This window comes from Castor canadensis, chromosome 7 (genome assembly GCF_047511655.1).
Source record: "Castor canadensis chromosome 7, mCasCan1.hap1v2, whole genome shotgun sequence".
Taxonomy (NCBI): domain Eukaryota; kingdom Metazoa; phylum Chordata; class Mammalia; order Rodentia; family Castoridae; genus Castor; species Castor canadensis.
The window spans coordinates 50,783,068-50,804,845 of record NC_133392.1 but is presented as its reverse complement, the minus strand read 5'-3'; the positions used below and the strand labels follow the sequence as shown (position 1 = coordinate 50,804,845).

Here is a 21,778-nt window from a genome sequence, read left to right as displayed (position 1 = left end):
TTTTTTTTTAATTAGGAAAGAAATACATGATAACATGTTGTTTTTGTCTCTCTGTGTCTTATTTCTGATGATGTCATTCAAATTATTTTCCCCTATAAACAAGGTGTTTTTGCTCTCTCACAATCTGTACTTAGCATATTCCATTTTTTCCTTTGTCAAAATTTCTAACCCTCGCTTTATTCTCATTAATAAAAACCAAATACTTATGCAGCCTATATAGATCTGTAAGTGCAGGTATATGAAATAGTAATAATAATAGCAAATATATAGGTAGGAGTTTAGATTAGGAAATGTTTCCAAGCTATCTGTGACAGAACTTCAACTTTGAAGACATACCAAAAATACAGGGATTCCTCTCTGGATTCTGGAAGTGAAAACTTTCAATGTAGAAAGGAGTTTTAAGGAAATTACCTGACCTAGTGAACATGAACAAGAGAGAAAGTGGTATTTTTATTTTAGTAAGGAAAGCAATGTTAATTTCGTTTCTAGAGTAAGACATCAAAATGAGCTCATTTCTTATTGATTCAAAATTTACCTAGGACTTTATAATTTATAATGACTTGGGAAGTTCATCAGGTAACTGAAAATTTTCTTCATTAAGTGGATTCTAATCAAGGAAATGTGTTTCCACTAAAAGTTAACTAAATAAAATCAAGACCCATTTTAGTAAATGTCTTTACTATAACTCATTGTATAAAAATACTGAAGTAAAGAGGGTTTTTTTTGTTTGTTTTTGTTTTCTTTGGCAGGTTTTAATAAAACTTTTTAAAAAAGCAAGTTGAGAAATTGTACTAAAAAGCCTTGGTAAGTGTATTTATTTAGAAGTAATGCCTCAAGACAAAATTTATATGGATTTCACTACTATCATTTTGAAAAATCCAACAAAGCTACATTTCCTTGTTAGGAAATATATCTGTCATGCTGATAGCTTGGAATAAAATCATGCAACTTAGACAATAACTTCATCCATTTTTCATGTTCTATCTTTAATCTTTTCATTTTTCTTATTCTTCTTAGAAGCATTTTTTAAAATAAAGTAAGCAAATATTTACAGTATGGAAGGTCAGTTCCCATCTGAAGAATACAGAAAATCATAAGAGAAACACTGACCTCCAGTGGCCACCTAAAACAGACATTAGCAATATTCTAGGAATATAAACCTAGCACCAAAGAGGTAATATTTTCTTGATATATTTCTTACTAAAGACAATGGCAATAGTGCATTTTTTGGTTAAAATTTTATGCTTAACAAAGATAAATGAATAAATACTTTTCTTGTTGAATATTTATAGTCATTCCCAATTAAGAGTTGAAAAGCACAATAATTATATATTTATATAATAATTATATAATTATTTATATAATATAATTATAAATTATAAATATATTTATATAAATTATAAATATTATATAAGTTATAAATAATTATAAATTATATAATTATTTATATAATAATTATATAATTATTATATAAATAATTATATATATTTATATAATAATTTATATTATTCAGTGTGTAATCTAAATTAGGTGAATAGTATCCGCCAGGAATATGTAGACTGGTAAATATCAGTTAAGAGAATGACCAGTTATAAATTCTGTATTTGTAACATATTAAAAAAACAAATATTTTTCACCATCAAAATATATAAAAATACATGATATTGTAAAGTACTTCTTCAGGAACACAGATGCGTAAACACAATTCTTTCTCTACGATTCCATTTGCATTTTCCATGGCTTGGAGCTGATTTAAATTCGGAATTATGATTTTGATTTAAGAGAAATGAGGAAAGTATGAATAAATAAAAAACATTAAAAGCTTCTTAAACTTTTTCATATACAGTCCTGTCAACTTAAAACACCTGTAGAGTCTAAAGTAAACCAATGTTTTAAAATGAAAAAATTGTATGGGTTTCTGTGTGAAAATTTTAGAACTAATATAGCATTTGACATTTAAAAACCCTCAGTCTCATTTTAAAATACACATCTGCTTATTTATCCATCTGAAAATTTCTTCTACAAATATGATAGTGCTGGAAGAATTAAAACTACCTGTGTTAGTTCTTTTTAACTTCTTGAGCACTGATTTAAGGGATAAACACAGGTTATTTTGGAAAAACTAGTGAAAACACTAGAATTTAAGGCTGGGTGCAGGGGCTCACACATATAACACTAGTTTCTTGGGACAGTGAGGTCTGTGGCTAGCATGAACAAGAAGTTTGCAAAACCCTGTATCAACCAGTAAGTTGGATGTGGTGGTGCACACCTGTCATCGCAGCTACAAGGGAGGCTGTAGTGTAGATAGGGTAATTGTGGTCCACGCCAGCCTGCAAGACCCTATCCCCCAAATTAACTAATACAAAAAAGGTTTGGGGCAGCCCTTGCCCAGCAACTTAGAGGCCCTGAGTTCAAACCCTAGTATTGAGAAGGAAGAAGGAAGTGAGGAGGAGAGGGAGAGAGGAAGGCAGGCAGGCAGGCAGGGAGGGAGGGAGGAAGGAAGGAAGGGAAGCTAGTCAAATCACTAGAATTTGAAAGCAAATAGAGGAAATTGTCCTCATGAATAATTAATTCAAGATAATAGCTAAGAGATTTTCACTTAGGCACAAGTCTGAAAATCCTACCACATTCTACAAAATGGTCATCTTTTCATCCTTATTTTAATGTCTTAAAGGTACCCACAAAAAGAAGAGAAAATTTAGTAGTCAGATGAAGCAGAGGACATTTGGGTTATTGGGAATTAAAAGAATGTATTTATTAATAATCATCAATCTAAACAGCAACAAAATACACAGGAATTGTTATATGATTATGGAAGGAAATCTGTATTAAATGGGAAAAATCTCATATATGATTTTTTCTACTTAATTTTGCAGGGAAATAAAAGTATAATTATTTTGAAGAAGAAATCTGGAACTGAAATTTGACAGAATTAGAGACAAGGGAATCATAGGCTTAGAATGTACATTTACACTTAGTAAAAAAAATACTATATATTTTTTATTCTTACCTAATATAGTCAAAATAGTCTTTGTGCTGGTTACGATAAAAAACAGAAAACTTTAGCATACGTCCTCCAATCACTTCAGCCTTCTCCAACAGTTGTGTTAGATGAACTTTTGAATAATCTGAAATTTTAAAAAGTCTGTCATTAAAAATATAGCACCAAAAGAATTTGCTTTATGCTTAATAAATTGGGAGATTATTAAAATTCACCTTTAGGGAATTCAACTCAGTGAATAAGAAATTTCCTCTTATAAAGAAGACATTCATTGTTTTGTGTGACACATTTTTCTTTCTATAAAAATATTTTTGTTATGGTTTATGACTGTTGCTTACAAGAGTTTTGTACTCTTTCACTCTTTGAAATTAAAGATCTGACGCAAACATATGTTCATAACCCAAGTAATAGCCAAGAGCACATACCAGCTTTTCTTCAATCAGTTGATAAATTGAATAAAAAAGCTTATAATCAGCAAGCAATAGTAAACTTGGAAAGTAGAAACAATGCTCCTTGTTTAATTTATTCTCTAAATCTCTGAGGCTATTTTGTTGATACAGAAATTGAGGTTTGTCAAAGCTTAATGATTCTTCCCAGTGTTCATTCATACAGTCAGTAACTTTGAAGACTATGTTCTAGCTCCTAGTTGATGATCTTAGGGTACAAAAGACTTAAAAATCAAATATGACATCAAAGTAATCTGATACTTCTTTTAACCAATTTTTTGTTGGTTAAAAACTCCAGAATCAGAAATTAAGGAATTGTTTTGGTATGTAAAGATAAGTAAAACTTCCCACAGACCAACTTAGTTAAACTGCTAGTAGAAACATGATTTGTTTACTTACTGCTTTATTGGCTCAATCAAAATTTATTTGGATTAGAATATACATCATACAAAGTACTAAGCTTACATGATAAAAATATATTAATTCTTCCTTTCAAAGAATTGACAATCTAAAGGAAAAGAGAAATCCACATAATAGTAACAGATAATAATGACATCATATAAGAGACATAATGTCACTGTATTTACTATACACTACATTAGCTAGTAGTATTCTATTTTCTCTTATTTCTGATACCTTGTCCACACAACTGCACCTAGGTCACAGCATGGGCTCAGCAAATTTTTTTTTTTTAAGGTGACCAATTTTCCCTTGTTTCCCTTTTTATTTTATTTATTTATTTATTTATTTATTTATTTTTCATTTTTCTTTTATTATTCATATGTGCATACAAGGATTGGTTCATTTCTCCCCACTGCCCCCACCCCCTTGGGCTCAGCAAATGTTGTGTGAATCAAATGCCCAGATCAAAAGATAATTTATACAAAATAGCTTTCTCAAAATTTACAGAGTCAAGGTTACAGATAAGGTTTAGGTAAAATAGGCCACAAAATATTCCGATAAACAACAGCTTTGAATAGTTTAAGTTCCTCTTAAGTTTTACCCATGAAAATTAAAAGGCAAAATAATTTACAGAAAAATATTGTGATGCATTTAAAAGCTGTAATTTTCTTCATTATTAACTCTAAATTCTTAGGACAGTTATTAAATGTAGATAAATAAAAAAGAATGAAGTCACTAAATAAATTTAAAAAATAAAAAGGTTTTCTCTTACACACATAGAAGTAAAAACATGTACTCACATAGTATGTGTATGTGTTACTTATGATAGGTATTTCTGAACTAGAAATTTCAAAAGTCTTCCTTAAGCTTCCTTACCTTTCTCTAAGGTAAAAATAAGATTTTATCATGTGTTTCTTTGAGTAGGAAAATACCATGATACTGTTATAGATATATAGGAAACTGCATGTATTACAGGTTGAGTGTTTCTTATCCAAAATGCTGTGGTCATTTCAGATTTCAGAGTTTTTGGAGTTTGAAATATTTACATATAGTTTACTGGCTAAACAGTCCCATTCTGAAAACCTTAAATGTTCCAAAATTAAAGATATTTTGAAACCTCATATCACTGCTCAAAAAATTTCAGATTTCAGATTTTGGACTTTTGGATTATGGATACTGCTTAGAATAATCTTCCCCAGTAAGGCACAATGGTAGCCCAAACAATATATACACATGTGAGTAAATGTAAAAACAATAAAAGAAAAAAGAAAACAAATGAAAAGAAATGTAGGAAAAACAGTAAGCAAGAGGTAGATTCCAGAGAGGAATTATGATCGAGGAAAAAAAAGAGATAAAGTACGAATTCCAATACTATCAATCATAGGAAAAGTTAGGTCAGTGAGAAGAATACTTTTACTCACTATTAGTAAAATATGAACATCTTTAGCTATTTCATTACTAATTACCGAACTATGACTAATATATTTAATATGTTCTAAAATGCATATTTACACATTTAATATCTCTGACATTTATCTAACAATAGAATAAGGAAATACTGTTTCATATTTCATATGGCATTATTTTTCCCTAGTGATACATAAAATAGTAGATCTTATAATCCATAAGATAAAGAGAAATATAAATATGGTACCCGAGAGATACTAGTTGCCTTGCTTTCAAACGCAGAAATCTTTAGCAATCAAGGATGTTATATCCCTTAGCAACATCCTCAAAGGATAAACAAAAAGAAATGAAGATAAAATCCAAATCACACAGAATTAAAATTTCCATTTTATTAGCATATATTACTTATACAAATGGATTTCATTGTGATATTTCCATACACGCAAATAATTTATATTGATCATCAAACAGAATTAAAATTTCATACAGTGATATTTTAATTACACGTTCCTGTAAGTTTTATACTGAGCTTGAGATTAATAAACAATAGAAGATATTGGGATAAAGCAAAAGTTAGTTATACACTGATTCTAAAATAATGCAAGTATAAGGCTATAGTGAAGAAAATGTAATTTATCTGAAAGGTGCCTCAGCTGGGAAAGTTGCTAACAACTTACAACAGGTGAAACATTGTTTTACAGACTTTTTCTACAAGTCTTTGATTTTGAAACAGCCTCTCCCTACAATTTTTTAAATAGGTAATAGTCATTTAGATAAATAGGAAGATATAAAGTCCCACTCTCAAAGACAAAAGAAGAGAATGACAGAAGTACTGAACAAGTGCTTTTCTAATGAAGCAAAGTTATACACACAGCTTAGAGCTTTTCTTAAGCTCTTTCAGCACTCAAATGAAAAATCCAGTAACATTTCCACTAGGCACAGTTATTGAGATCTTTCTCTATTCCCTAAATCAGAGAAGAATGTTATATTCCTGGCTTCCTTCCTTCAATATCTGTGAAAATGAACAAACTGAAAGGAAAAGAAACAATGAAGAAAGCTCTCACTCACAAAATGAATCTCAAAATATGCTGAGTAAATGTTCAAAGTACATGAATTTCTATTCGCCAAGTTTCCACTTTGAAAAACATCAAACTATGCATTGCGCAAAAAAAGTGATTTGATGAGATCTCTCAAGTTTTGCTACTGAGATCCTTAGCTTCCTCTGATCAATACAATATTGTTTATTCTGTTACATAATTCTAAACTACCAATCCCAATACTTTTAGAAATACATGTTTTTGGTGATTAGCTTCCCAGGATATTAACTAAGGTTAATGAGGTTTTTTTTTTTTTCTTATTTCTATAGTTCCCTTACCTGCTGTGCAGAATTCTATAATTTCACTCCATTCAGACACGACATAATCACCATCAACTTGTTTTGAAGCAGTCTGCACTGCTACTGTATATTCAGTTCTTGGGCTCAAAAACCAGTGTCCACGAACAGTCATAGGCAAGGGAACAGCTTTTGCCACCAATTTTGTTGGAACATCCTAAGAAGAAATAAAGCATGGTCAGAAAGTTAAAAAACAAGGGGAAGAAAAAGGAGGAAATGGAAAAACACTGACAAATAACTTTAATAAATTATAAACAACGGAGAGGAATTTAAATTCCTGGATGAAAACAGAATGTTCCTCTTTTAAAATACTTGACAGTTATTACATTTAAATCTCTTATTCTCCATATCCAAAAACTAAGGCCCAAGTCAATCAAGAGACATCCTCAATGTCCTCAACATCCTCAAGGGCATAAATGTACTTGGATTTCAGTTTTATTTGTAGTATATTGTTCACTGTATACTATATGTTCTTCAAAATGCATCATTCTCATTTTGACAAACATTTAAAAAACAGACATGAGATAAGATTCAATGAATTTAGTATTAAAAATAAACTATATGACTTAATATCAGTTATTTTATATGACTCAATAATTTTATTATATCAGTTCATTATTTTATAAGTGAAAAGAGAATGTTTTTAAAATAAATATTTTAAAATTAATCATTCTGTTTTACACAGTGATGAAATGGCATTTGCTTCACTTTTATTCAAGTGTGGAACCTATGTGTCAGAGAAAAGTTTAGGAATTTCTAAGTAATGATTAATAAGATAATTAAACCTATTAGTAAAATACATTCTACATCCTGCCAAGGATGTAATATTCTAAGTGTGCAGGAGAGAAAGTGGGTCAAATCTTCAACTTAAAGATCACTTAAAGTGATCACTTATTCATCACTTAAAGTTAAATAATTCAAAGTTGTTTCAAGAAGGCAAATGTCAGTTAAGAATATCCACAATCAGAGCTTGAACTTGGGATAAACAATGACTCATCAATCTTGCTCTTCCTTTCACTCTTATCTGTATATGTAAAATCATCACTCATCTTTAGTATGTGTAACTGCACATACAGTAAAAGGCAAAGTTTCCAGAGAAGACAGTTCTTCCAAATATTTCCTAAGTTAAAACCTAGCGTCAGTATTTTTTAAAAAGAACAGTTTTGTAAATCATCAGTGGAAATACTAAAGCGTAAGAAAATAATATTTAAGCCAGGTAATTGTACTCAGTAGCTACTTCTGGAGAGAGGTATGTATCAGAAAGGATGTATGATATGAGAAAAATATCAGAAATTTTACATGTCTAAAGTATCTAAGGATTGGTAATTCCCAAAACAAAAAAAAAAAGAGCACTAAAAAATTTATTTACTAAAGCATTGTTAGCCCTAAAATGTTTTTAAAAATACTTAGAAGTTTATAAGCTCCATCAGATTCCTCTTTGGGCAGTTATATAGGGAGGGATTTGTGCTTCAATAGAAAATTATGCATTGCCTATTGCACCCTTTTCTGGCTATCTGATTTGGATTCTATGGAAGCTATTTCACAGCTCTGTAATTCATAGAAATTGGAAAGAATTCAGTTATTCTTGTCTAAATACATGCAACTAGATTCTGTCCAATGGAGGGACAGCCAGTCTCTCTGTCCTTGAAATCCAGCCACCTCCTCAAAACCAGTTTTGGCTCTAGTTGCATTGATTTCAATATAGCTGACCTATAAATGAATTATCCTTTAGATTATTTTAACTATCTTGCAACACCTCAACAATTTCCTCATTAATGGGTTAAAGTCTAGTTTAAAATGCAGAGCTGCTTTTTATGCCTGTATGAGAAACATGATATTACCTTTATTTTGGGAAAATTATCTTTTAACAATAAACCTGGCATTTCCCAGAATTCATCAGAGTACACAGTTTTTAAAAAAAACACATAAAATTTTGATTCTTCCCAATGCCAAATAGATCATTTAAATCACTAGAAGAAATTATTCTTTTAAAATGTCCTTGTAATTAGGAAGATTTTAAGATGCAAATGAATGCAAGTGTTCGTTAGATTTTACCTTGTGTTTAAATTTATTGGAGTTCTTGTTCTCTTTCTTGTTGAGGTCAATGAAATAGTGTGTAATACGGTCCTTGGACTTTGAATCCATTTCCCATGAAATCTTGAATGAATCGCATGTAATATTGCTTATTTTGATGTTATGTGGTACTGGAAGTTCTTCCATTTCTGCTATGCCACTGTCTTGTGATTTGTTACCTGCCATAATATAATAATACACAGAAAGTTAGTTTCTAATTAATGGGTTTTTTCCAGTTTGTAAAGTCTCTTCTGGTGCACATAATTCAATTATCCAATTAGAGGCTTTATTTTGTTCATGAAGAAATTTGAATGTTAATGATAGTAAAGGATGGTTACAAGGTCATATTACCAATGAAAAGCACTGATGACTTAAAATTTTAAAATTTACTTTGCCAATTTCTGCTTTAGAGTGAAAACAGAAACAATGATGATCCATCTGTATAATCTATGAAAGATTAGTCTTTCATGGTAAGGGTCCCTCTGAAAAGCCTCAAGAGATCATTTTTCCAATATGACTAATCAATACTACTCTTTTTTTTTATTGCTTTACTATTCATATGTGCATACAAGGCTTGGGTCATTTCTCCCCCCTGCCCCCATCCCCTCCCTTACCACCCACTCCGCTCCCTCCCTCTCCCTCCCACCCCCTCAATACCCAGCAGAAACTATTTTGCCCTTATCTCTAATTTTGTTGTAGAGAGTATAAGCAATAATAGGAAGGAACAAGGGTTTTTGCTGGTTGAGATAAGGATAGCTATACAGGGAGTTGACTCACATTAATTTCCTGTGCATGTGTGTTACCTTCTAGGTTAATTCTTTTTGATCTCACCTTTTCTCTAGTTCCTGGTCCCCTTTTCCTGTTGGCCTCAGTTGCTTTTAAGGTATCTGCTTTAGTTTCTCTGCGTTAAGGGCAACAAATGCTAGCTAATTTTTTAGGTGTCTTACCTATCCTCACCCCTCCCTTGTGTGCTCTTGCTTTTATCATGTGCTCAAAGTCCAATCCCATTGTTGTGTTTGCCCTTGATCTAATGTCCACATATGAGGGAGAACATATGATTTTTGGTCTTTTGGGCCAGGCTAACCTCACTCAGAATGATGTTCTCCAATTCCATCCATTTACCAGCAAATGTTATGACCAATCAATACTATTCTTAAGCAACATCAGGTGTTTGAAGCTAGATGACTTCATAAGAAATGTTGATCATAAAAGGGTCCAGTCAAAGGAAATATTCTTTTAAAAGTGAAGCAGGGATGGATATGATCAAAGTATTTCAGAGGCATATAAGAAAACAGAATAATGAAACCCATTAAAATTGTTTTAAAAAGGGGAGAGAGGAATAAGAAAGGGTAATAGAATGGCAAATTTCTTCTTTTTCTTTTTGACAGTAATGGGGTTTTTGAACTCTAGGCTTTGCACTTTCTAAGCTGGTACTCTTACCACATGAGCCATGCCCCTAGTACTTTTTGCTTTGGTTATTTTTAAATGAATTTTATCAAACAAATTATATGCATGTATGGAAAGATCACAATGAAACTCCTTTGTACAACTAATACATGATAATTTAAAAAGAAGGGGAAAGTATATGAGATAGCAATGAGAGACTATAAAAATTGCTCCTACTCTTTCATTTTGAACAAATTATATGTAGAAACAACATACAAGAGTTATATATATACAGATAATACTGAAGATTATTCACTTACAATTTACTATGTCAAGTATTACTCTAGGAATCGTTTCTCTGTGGTACCTTGATAAATTTAATTTTGAAATAATAAAGCTAAAAGGAAAACGATAATGCCCCGTGTTGACTGATGTCATCAAAATCTTAAAGAAATGATCTTACATCTGGTTACTACAAAGACATTAAAGCCTATCTATACACCTCCACTTAGAGAAAGTGGAACCAAATTTCACTCCACTTCTTCCTATCTTCTCTGTCCTCAAGCCAACATAATCTCCAATGCCCCAAAAGAGAAAAAAATGAAATTGCTATCATATGATAAAAACAATGATAGAGCATCTGTCAGCTACAGAATTTGTTTCCTAATAGAGTAAAATAGCAAATCTTAACAGAAATTAAAAGCAGTGACAATGAATGCTACCTTGTAATACTTTCAACTTCCAGATTAGATTTTCCTTTTCATCAATCATTGATATAAAACCTGACTGTTCCCCCAACTTCATTAAATCTTTGGCCCATGTTATCTACTCTCAAATTATATTGTGGCCACAGGAAACTGATGGCATTTGAAAACTACTTTCAAGGTACTTAAGTTCTTCATTTTTACTTCTTGAACAATAGTTTAAAAATTCCTTTCTTCTTTCATGAACTTCCTTCACAGTCCAGTTTCTCCACATTCCTTCTTCACAAGACTTCAAGAAAAATTACTCCCCTACTTTTCATTTTCTTCCCCATTCAGACTCAGAAAATCACCTAACTGCTTCTGGCTTAAAGCTTTTCACAATTTCACAAATTAAGGAAGGGAAGAAAGCAAGTAGAGTCTTTAATGGCCTTGGGAAAAGCAGTAACACCAAAACATAAGTAATTTTTATTTTGCAAAGCTCATATTTCAGTCTATTATTATGATTGAAGGTATCATTAAAACATTAGTAATACTAGTGAAAAATGTTCTGGACTGTAATAGAAGAAATCTTTTTTATATCATCTGCATTACAGCTATGTCCACATGGTTTCACAAGTGAGTGAATAATTAAAATAGTTGCTTAGGGCCAATAGGCTATCCTCAGGCATAAATGCAAGACTCAATCCAAAAAATAACTAAAGCACAAAAGGGCTGGGGCATGGCTCAAGTGATAGAGCACCAGTATCTCCCCCCTCAATACCTTTATTTTCAAGCTTTTCTCCATAGTCCTAGTTCTTAACAAACCGATTAGATTAACTACCTCTAAGCAGTTTTTGTACTTGGGTAGACAAAGTAGTGAACTTAAGTAAATTCTATCACTCCCTTCCTCCACATATGCTGTAAATCAATTTTTAATTGATTTAGAGGTAAGAGATAGAAAAAAAGATTGTCTATAAAAACTGGTAAAAAAACCAGTGGGCCACATGACACTAATAGTCAATAACCAGATAGTGAACCTTAGTTCTACTAAGTATACTCCCAAATGCAGCTTCTTTTCCTTAGTAAGACTTCATCTTAAGGGTAAGTCTAACTAAATTTCTCTACTTACATGTTAAATGATTCTAACACCTGGGGTTAAACTGCTAATTAGTTAATACTGAACACAGAACAAATAAATGGCTCCATATATTTTTATGTATCTGAAACATGAAAGTTGCTTTTGAAAACATTTCATAAACAGTTTTTAACAATTATTGAAATGCAAGATAAAACACTGCCAAATTATACTACTTATATTTTGTGTATAGATTTTGTCTCACTGAACTTAAAATGCCTTGCAAAAAAATGATCATTTTTAAGAACAGCTTTGTTGAGATATAATTCACATGCCATACAATTCATTAATTTAAAGTATATAATTCAATGGCTTTTTAGTAGATTGAGAGTTGTACATTCATCCCCTTCAACCAACTATAGAGCACTTTTTTAGCCCCAAAAGAAGCCCCACATACCTTTTAGCTATTATCTCCCTCACTAACACATTCGCTCCCACATATTCCCCTCCTCTCAGCTATGTGCAACCACTACTGTATTATCTGTCTTCACAGATTCACCTATTCTGTACGTTACAAACAAATGGTATCATACAATAGTATGGGCCTTCATGACTGGTTTCTTTGCTTGCCATAAAGGTTCAATCATGTTATATCAGAACCTCATTTCTTTTTATTGCTAAGTAATATTCTACTGTATAAAAACACCATTTTTTATTTGTTATCTATCAGTTGGCAGACATGTTGGATTTTCCACTTTGGTCTGTTATAAAGAATGCTGTGATGAATATTCATGTACTAGTTTTTGTATGCACATATTTTCAATTATCTTTGGTGTATATACCTAGGAATAGAACTGCTAGATCATATATATGATAACTCTGTGCTTAACTTACTGAGGAACTGACAGACTATTTTGCAAAGAAGCTGAACCACTTGACACTCCTTCCAACAATGTATGAGGATTCTTAACAAACTGTTTTTTTATCTATCATTTTTGTACTTATCCTTTGCCTTTCTACTTTCTGCCATGTGAGAACAAAGCACCCATCCCCTATGGAGGACATAACAAGGAGCCATCTTGAAGCAAAAAGCAGCTCTCACCAGACACTGAACCTGCTGATGTCTTGATCTTATACTGTGCAGCCTCTAAAACTATAAGAAATAAATTTCTAGTATATGTAAATTACCCGGCCTCAAGAATTTTGTTATAACAGAAAAAGTGGACTAAAATAATCTGTCACTATCATAATTAATTTTGTTATTCAACCTGCCTCACATTTGGCCAGCAGAAACCTCTAGAGTTGATTCCTGCGATCTTCTGGCATGCCCAATAATCACTTAAGCACTTTCTTGCTTTCTTCCATTAACAAGGTGGTTACAGCTTATTCTTTTCTGTGGCAACCTTGGAATCAACTATTTCTCCAGGAGCTATGGTTCATTTTAGTAGACAATGGTAGACAGAGACTAAGACATTGAGTATTAGGTATGCGCAGCACTATTTGAATGTCATTGTTTCTAGGAACTCTCACTGGCTAGAAAATACATAGGTGTGTAAACTCACATCTATATTTCTACACTTATATAAAATAACATCATGCCTTTATACTGATACCTCCAGTTTCAATCCAACACAGAGTTCATTCCAGTCTTTCTCTTTATAACCTCTATAATTGCTTCAACAGTAAGAAAATTCCCTCAAATTATTTACAATATATTGATTTATTTGCTCAATATAAAATACATTGAGGTGATTTCTGAAATGTCGATTCATTCTGCTATGAAAAACAAATATACTAACTAGTTCAACATTTATGTACAATTACTTGTCTTTGGTTTGAGGTTAAATAATCAAAATACTATTTTTAAAACTACTTGGAAATTTTACCAACAGGACTCAAAAATAATTTTTACCTAAAAATATTGAACATTAGCAAATGGTATACATGATGAAGTGTTGGTAAAGTTTTCTGAAGTCTATTTGAAATGCATCAAAGTAAGATAGATAGGCAGGTGGATATGCGAAAATCATATCAGTAAATGTTAACTGAAAAAGTGATGTTGACTATAGATTTCTTTCAATTTTTCTGTATGTTGGAAAATTTCATAATAATAAACAAAAATAAAGTACAATGGCAAAACATACATTCTCTTTAATGTGATTGTTATTCATTTAAAATAGTTTTTCATTGCTTTAGTTTGAATACACAATATGGTTCCAAATACACACACACACATTCTTATTTCTCTTGCCTGAGCAGATAACTGAGACATCATTAAAAGTTAGATGGCCAAATCAGGCTCATAGGAATCAGAAATATTACTATATCAAATTCTACGAATAATTTAAAGAGTAAAGGCAATACAAGGCATTGACAATACCTGGAAAATGTTCAGACTGTCAAGCCAACTCACAAAACTTTCTACTCTCCCCCCAATCGCAATTAATACGTCCTCTAGTTGAGACTTCACATATAAATGTTGCATGTGGAGTAATACATGAAGGGAACCATTTCAGTTATGAAATAGCTCATGTATACCCTTAATTATATAATATCAATGACATTTACATTTACTAGTGAGCTATGCTCCATAAATCTATAAATTTCAAGCTTATTTACAATAAGACTAGTTATTTCTTGCTAAAAGCACCTTATAAATAAGACCTCTTCATTGTTGGTGAATATTAACATCATGTTTAAAAGAAAGTCTGTTTATAAACTGTTTGCAAATGAATTTTACCACATCTTTCTTTCTTTAGAATCATGGTAAAGAGGGAAATTGATTGCAAGTCCCAACCCACTAACTAGTTACTAAATGCTTTACCCATCATTCTTTTCTCCTAGCAAAAACAAGTGTGTATATATTTTCTTATTTCTCTCAGATACTCATCTTATGAAGATTTTTAAATTCATTTGCATTAAAGTATGCAAAAAATTTTCAAATTAAAAAAAATTAAAAAGCTAGGCACTGGTGGCTCATACCTGTAATCTCCTACTTTCTTATTTAATCTTATACTATCTGGCATTCCCACTGAGAATGATAACCTTTGGCTATCATCCATTGTCCATATAACTACTAATGAGCTTATTCCACGTATTCCTTTTCCTCTCTATTTTTAAATTACATTATTTCTGCTTTGCCAGAATATAGGTTTATTATTCTCCCTCTTTCATCCCTACCTTTGTTTTAGCATTAAATCTAAAATTAAGTATAGTAAATGCTCAAATAAATTTATTTTGTTCAACCTTAGCAGACTGCTGAAAGGTACTCATGGGTGCACAGTTCCCATGAGTTCTTATTTGTTTAGGTGTCTATAGCTTTGAAATTTACAGGACATATTTGGTCACATATACTTTTTTTCTTTGAGTTTCCTGAAAATACTGTACCTTTGTTGCTTTACTTTGTGTACTCATTTTAAGTATTATACCAATCTAATTTTCTTGCTTTTGTAAGCTTTTTTGTTCCTTTATTCAGAAAACTGTGTTTTTTCTTTATCATTAGTCTATATGCCTTTGAACTGATTGTTCTGGAAATTTTTAAGGGTTAGACTTTCAAATATTGGCTTTCATTTTTTAAAATTGTTTTATTATTCATATGTGCATACAAGGCTTGGGTCATTTCTCCCCCCTGCCCCCACCCCTCCCTTACCACCCACTCTGGCCCCTCCTTCTCCCCCCATCCCCTCAATACCCAGCAGAAACTATTTTGCCCTTATCTCTAATTTTGTTGAAGAGAGAGTATAAGCAATAATAGGAAGGAACAAGGGTTTTTTGCTGGTTGAGATAAGGATAGCTATACAGGGAGTTGACTCACATTAATTTCCTGTGCGTGTGTGTTACCTTCTAGGTTAATTCTTTTTGATCTCACCTTTTCTCTACTTCCTGGTCCCCTATTCCTATTGGCCTCAGTTGCTTTTAAGGTATCTGCTTTAGTTTCTCTGTGTTAAGGGCCACAAATGCTAGCTAATTTTTTAGGTGTCTTACCTATCCTCACCCCTCCCTTGTGTGTTCTAGCTTTTATCATGTGCTCAAAGTCCAATCCCATTGTTGTGTTTGCCCTTGATCTAATGTCCACATATGAGGGAGAACATATGATTTTTGGTCTTTTGGGCCAGGCTAACCTCACTCAGAATGATGTTCTCCAATTCCATCCATTTACCAGCGAATGATAACATTTCGTTCTTCTTCGTGGCTGCATAAAATTCCATTGTGTATAAATACCACATTTTCTTAATCCATTTGTCAGTGGTGGGGCATCCTAGCTATTTCCATAACTTGGCTATTGTGAATAGTGCTGCAATAAACATGGGTGTGCAGGTGCCTCTGGAGTAACCTGCGTCACGGTCTTTTCGGTATATCCCCAAGAGTGGTATTGCTGGATCAAATGGTAGATCAATGTTCAGCTTTTTAAGTAGTCACCAAATTTTTTTCCAGAGTGGTTGTACTAGTTTACATTCCCACCAACAATGTAAGAGGGTTCCTTTTTCCCCACATCATCACCAACACCTGTTGTTGGTGGTGTTGCTAATGATGGCTATTCTAACAGAGGTGAGGTGGAATCTTAGTGTGGTTTTAATTTGCATTTCCTTTATTGCTAAAGATCGTGAGCATTTTTTCATGTGTTTTTTTGGCCATTTGAATTTCTTCTTTTGAGAAAGTTCTGTTTAGTTCACTTGCCCATTTCTTTATTGGTTCATTAGTTTTGGGAGAATTTAGCTTTTTAAGTTCCCTATATATTCTGGTTATCAGTCCTTTGTCTGATGTGTAGCTGGCAAATACTTTCTCCCACTCTGTGGGTGTTCTCTTCAGTTTAGAGACCATTTCTTTTGATGAACAGAAGCTTTTTAGTTTTATGAAGTCCCATTTATCTATGCTATCTCTTAGTTGCTGTGCTGCTGGGGTTTCGTTGAGAAAGTTCTTACCTATACCTACTAACTCCAGAGTATTTCCTACTCTTTCCTGTACCAACTTTAGAGTTTGTGGTCTGATATTAAGATCCTTGATCCATTTCGAGTTAATATTGGTATAGTGTTATACATGGATCTAGTTTCAGTTTTTTGCAGACTGCTAACCAGTTTTCACAGCAGATTTTGTTGAAGAGGCTACTTTTTCTCCATCATATATTTTTAGCTCCTTTGTCAAAGACAAGTTGGTTATAATTGTGTGGCTTCATATCTGGGTCTTCTATTGAGTTCCACTGGTCTTCATGTCTGTTTTTGTGCCAGTACCATACTGTTTTTATCGTTATTGCTTTGTAATATAGTTTGAAGTCAGTTATCATGATACCTCCAGCATTGTTCTTTTGACTGAGTATTGCCTTGGCTATTCGTGGCCTCGTTTCCATATAAATTTCATGGTAGATTTTTCAATCTCTTTAATGAATGTCTTTGGAATTTTGATGGGAATTGCATTAAACATGTAGATTACTTTTGGGAGTATAGACATTTTTACTATGTTGATTCTACCAATCCATGAGCATGGGAGATCTCTCCACTTTCTATAGGCTTCCTCAATCTCTTTCTTCAGAAGTTTATAGTTTTCCTTGTAGAGGTCATTCACATCTTTTGTTAGCTTTACACCTAGGTATTTGATTTTTTTTGAGGCTATTGTAAATGGAGTTGTTTTCATACATTCTTTTTCAGTTTGCTCATTGTTAGTGTATAGAAATGCTAATGATTTTTCTATGTTGATTTTATATCCTGCTACCTTGCTATAGCTATTGATGATGTCCAGAAGCTTCTGAGTAGAGTTTTTTGGGTCTTTAAGGTATAGGATCATGTCATCTGCAAATAGGGATATTTTGACAGTTTCTCTACCTATGTGTATTCCTTTTATTCCTTCTTCTTGCCTAATTGGTCTGGCTAGGAATTCCAGTACTATGTTGAATAGGAGTGGAGATAGCAGGCATCCTTGTCTGGTTCCTGATTTTACAGGGAATGGTTTTAATTTTTCTCCGTTAAGTATAATGCTGGCTGTAGGTTTGTCATATATAGCTTTTATAATATTGAGGTACTTTCCTTCTATTCCTAGTTTTCTTAGAGCTTTTATCATGAAATGGTTTTGGATCTTATCAAAGGCTTTTTCTGCATCTATTAAGATGATCAAGTGGTTTTTGTTTTTGCTTCTGTTAATGTGGTTTATTAGATTTATTGATTTTCGTATGTTGAACCACCCCTGCATCCCTGGGATGAAGCCTACTTGGTCGTGGTGAATAATCTTTTTGATGTGTTGTTGATCTCGGTTTGCCATTTATACCTGTTTTCAATTTAACCTACTTTTTCTCTGGCCTTTTTTACTTCTTTCATAATCTTATTTTTATTCTCTTAGCTGTTTTCTGGCTTTTTCTTAATGTATCTATTTTTGCCACTCAAATTGTTATTCCTTAAAATCTTTGTAATTTAGCCTTCATTTCTTGTGGGGAATGGATTATGAGAAGACTATGAGAACTTGACATAAGCATAACCATGTCTGCAAGCTGGAATTGGCACAGCCCCCAGCTGCAGAAGGGGGCAAGGGCAAAATGCAGCACAGCAGCTTTTTGTAAGATGATTACCTGCAGAGAGTAATGTTCACAGGTTCCCTGTGCCTGATAACTACAATGTCACATTCCCCACCCCCCAAAACTTTCTTGTTTGCTGCTATATATAATAAACTTGCTGGAGGTGGTGGAGGCTGTTGTCTCTCTCTACCAGAGTGCCCTGCCCACCTGATCCCAGCTGTTTTAGAATGTTTGCCTTTTGTCCTTTCTCAATCTCCTGTCACATCGCTTCTCGGCCTTTTGGCTAAGATCAAGTGTAGTATCAATCTCCTGTCACTCCCTATCTCTTCCTAGGATGAACTCATGCAGGCCGTGAGAGGTGGCACCCAAACAGGGACCTGCCTACAGAGGAACTTGAAGCCTGAGACAAGGAGACACTCTCCAAGAAGTGCACATAGTAAAAAATAAGGTGAGGGAGGAGAGTGAATTAAATACAGTCAATTGTAAAAACATGGGACGGTACGAGTCTAAGGACTGAGAACTCTACATATAAGCTTTAAATGCTATGCTAAAGATTAGAGGAAGCAGGGTTAGGTTATTTCAGCTTATGCACTTTTTAGATTCTGTACAGGGTACTTGCCTGTGGTTCCCTGAGGAAGGCATGGCAAATTTAGAAACAAGGAACAAAGTAGGAGACAGGCTGAGGGTGTGATATATGGCTGAAGGGCCAGAATGCATGCCCATTTTTACTTTCAGTTTGTGATCCATGATTAGAGATTGTTTGGGTGTTTGAGGGGAGGAATGGGATTTGTGGAGCAGAGTGTCACTGCCGGGAACAGGGGGGCCCAAGAATGACTGAGTCACAGCAGGCACTGGCAGAGCCACAGTGTCGGACCCACCTCGTAAAAGAGCTCAGCCCTGGCCAGGCCTGGCCGTTCCCACGCCCCTGCTGCGGAAGCACTCTGGCAGTTGCAGGGGATGTTGGAATGGTTACACTTAGGTCACTCTCCTGCTAAGGTTATTATGCCATATCATGAGCTGTTTGCTAGGCCGACTGCCTAGCAAATTCACACCCCTTGTTGTGAATTGTTGGGGATGAGCCCAGTAACATTGTTAGCCCATTTTCAGAAGATTAACAGCATTGGTCATGGCAATTTTCAGACCTCTGGCAGTATGCACTGGCTAATCTTCCTGGACAGGTCGAGGAACATCTCCCGCATTCAAAACTTTTACAGTTTGCCTCCCTTTACGCAGTTGTCTTTCCAAAAATTAATCTATCCTCCCCTCTGTCGGAGGCTGTCACAATTTTCACTGGTGCTTCTGGGCGTGGTACTGCTATCAACACCAAAGATTGCCACAAGGTTAAACATACTGTGTTTTGCCTCTGCTCAAAGGGTGGAGCTTTATGCTGTTGTCAGGATGCTCAGGGACTTTCCACAACAACTTATCAATCTGCTACAGTGATAGTCAGTATATGGTAGGTGTTCAATGCCACATTGCAACTGCTTATATCAGCCATACTAGTAGTGAAGAGTTATTTAATCTTTTCTTTCAGTTGTGTAGTCTGGTGTGAACCCACCTTTATCCCTGTTTTGTGAGCCACTTGTGCTCACATTCTAATCTCCCCGACCCACTAGCTAACAGTAATGCCCTAGCAGATAACCTAGTCTCTGGGTTTGCCTTGGACTTGCTCGCGCAAACTGCCGCACCCACAGGAGCTGCCCGACTAAGTCATGCTTTGTACCATCAAAATGCTTCAGCCCTGCGTAGGCAATTTCCCCTTTGCAGAGAACAGGCTTGACAAATCATTATAGCTATGCCTCCACACACGCTGGTGAGGCCACTAAGCATGTCATCACTCATTGTTTGGCTATGTGGTGTCAAGGGCATGTTTGTGTTTTTCCTGAAGATGCAGAACACCCAGTGTAGGTTACCATCATGGTTCATCAAGCCTTATGGACCCTCTGGTCCCAAAGATGAGGAGACTGAGATGGAAGACTTTCCCTGGGACAGGGAACCACTGAGGCTGATTCCTCCACCGACCAGAGGGCAGCCAAGGAAATGGTTGCTAGCAAGACAGACACAGAACACCGAGCCATCTACCTGGGGTCAAATTAAGAGACTGATGGACATGGCGATGATGGTAACTGGTAACCTGGGGATGGCTGGGAATCCCACAGCCACGTTACCGGCAGTGTTGATCACAATCACAATACATCTGGGTGCTTGTACAGGGCGATGCATACTGGACTTTCATGCCCAAACCACCAATGGTTGGTCCTATCACCATTGAGGTGATAACCATTGAGGCAGAACCACCTTGTACCTACCTTTACTAATGATGCAGTGCACATGGGAGGTCATTCCTCAGGACATTTGGTGCCTCAATATAGTGACTATAACTTTACAGGTAAAGCTCATCTTATGGGCACATGGGAATGAAGCAACGATACTGTGGACTTATGGCAATTGAGGCAACAAATATTTGCCATGCAAAAAGCTTATGATAATGTTTCTCTAGCTAATGTTGCAAAAACTATCCTGGATGAACTCAAGGGTGTCAATCCATTTAACTTGCTAAAGCACTCCTTTTGGTGTTTGGCAGGAATAAGTGTGTTATTGTTCATCTGTTTCCTTGTTCTTTCAGTTGGATGCTGTGCAATGCAAAGACAGCTCCTTGGATTAAGGGTTGGGCTTCATCGGGAGCATTTAAGAAATAAAAAAGGGGAAGATGTGGAGAGCAGATTATGAGAAACCCATGAGAACTTGACATAAGCACAGTCATGTCTGCAAGCTGGGATTGGCACAGTCCCACCTTGCTGCTTTGTGTAAGATGTTTACATGTAGAGAGTAATGATCACAGGTTCCCCCCTCCCCCTGTTCCCAATAACTACAATGCCATCCCCCACCCCCATTAGAATTGTTGCTCTGCTTCCTAGATTGCCGCTGTGTATAATAAACTCGCTGGAGGTGGTGAAGGCTGTTGTGTCTCTCCAAGAGAGCACCCAGCTCACCTGATCCCAGCTTTTTTGCATGTTTGTCTTTTGTCCTTTCTCAATCTCCCATCGCTCCCAGTTAGGTTCCTAGGACGAGCTTGCACAGTCTGTGAGAATTTCTAATGTAATTTTCTCCCCCATTTCCATCCTGAAGTCAGTCAATTCTTGTTTCATGTCCATCTATTCTCTCTTGATTTTTATTTTCTAAATTTAAATCCAAGTGTTTTCTCACACTCACAGATATTTAAGGATATTTAATTCTACTTGGAGTATTCTCTTTATTTCTGTTTTCTTCTTATAGTAGCTTCATATACATGAAGGTTGCCGGCAAAAGAGTACTTTGTGATTACTAATTTGAGATCACCCCTGTCTGTCAGAGTACTACAGGGTTTTTTGTTTTCCAGTGGATGATGCTTCTTAAGGAGGTAAGAAAAGACT

At 34.4% G+C, this 21,778-nt stretch overlaps 1 protein-coding gene and 1 pseudogene across 1 annotated transcript in view; one reads left to right on the top strand and one right to left on the bottom strand.

Annotated features, from left to right (window-relative positions):
• The window catches only part of Phyhipl (phytanoyl-CoA 2-hydroxylase interacting protein like), a 61,207-nt gene that overhangs the window by 10,826 nt on the left and 28,603 nt on the right, over nt 1–21,778 (bottom strand). The window contains exons 2-4 of the mRNA XM_020186970.2: nt 8,705–8,901; nt 6,632–6,806; nt 3,011–3,128 (exon numbers count right to left, since the gene is read on the bottom strand). Coding sequence (XP_020042559.1) covers nt 3,011–3,128; nt 6,632–6,806; nt 8,705–8,901 — 490 coding nt within the window. The remainder of the gene's footprint in view (nt 1–3,010; nt 3,129–6,631; nt 6,807–8,704; nt 8,902–21,778) is intronic.
• LOC141425114 (U2 spliceosomal RNA) lies at nt 18,629–18,709 on the top strand (annotated as a pseudogene).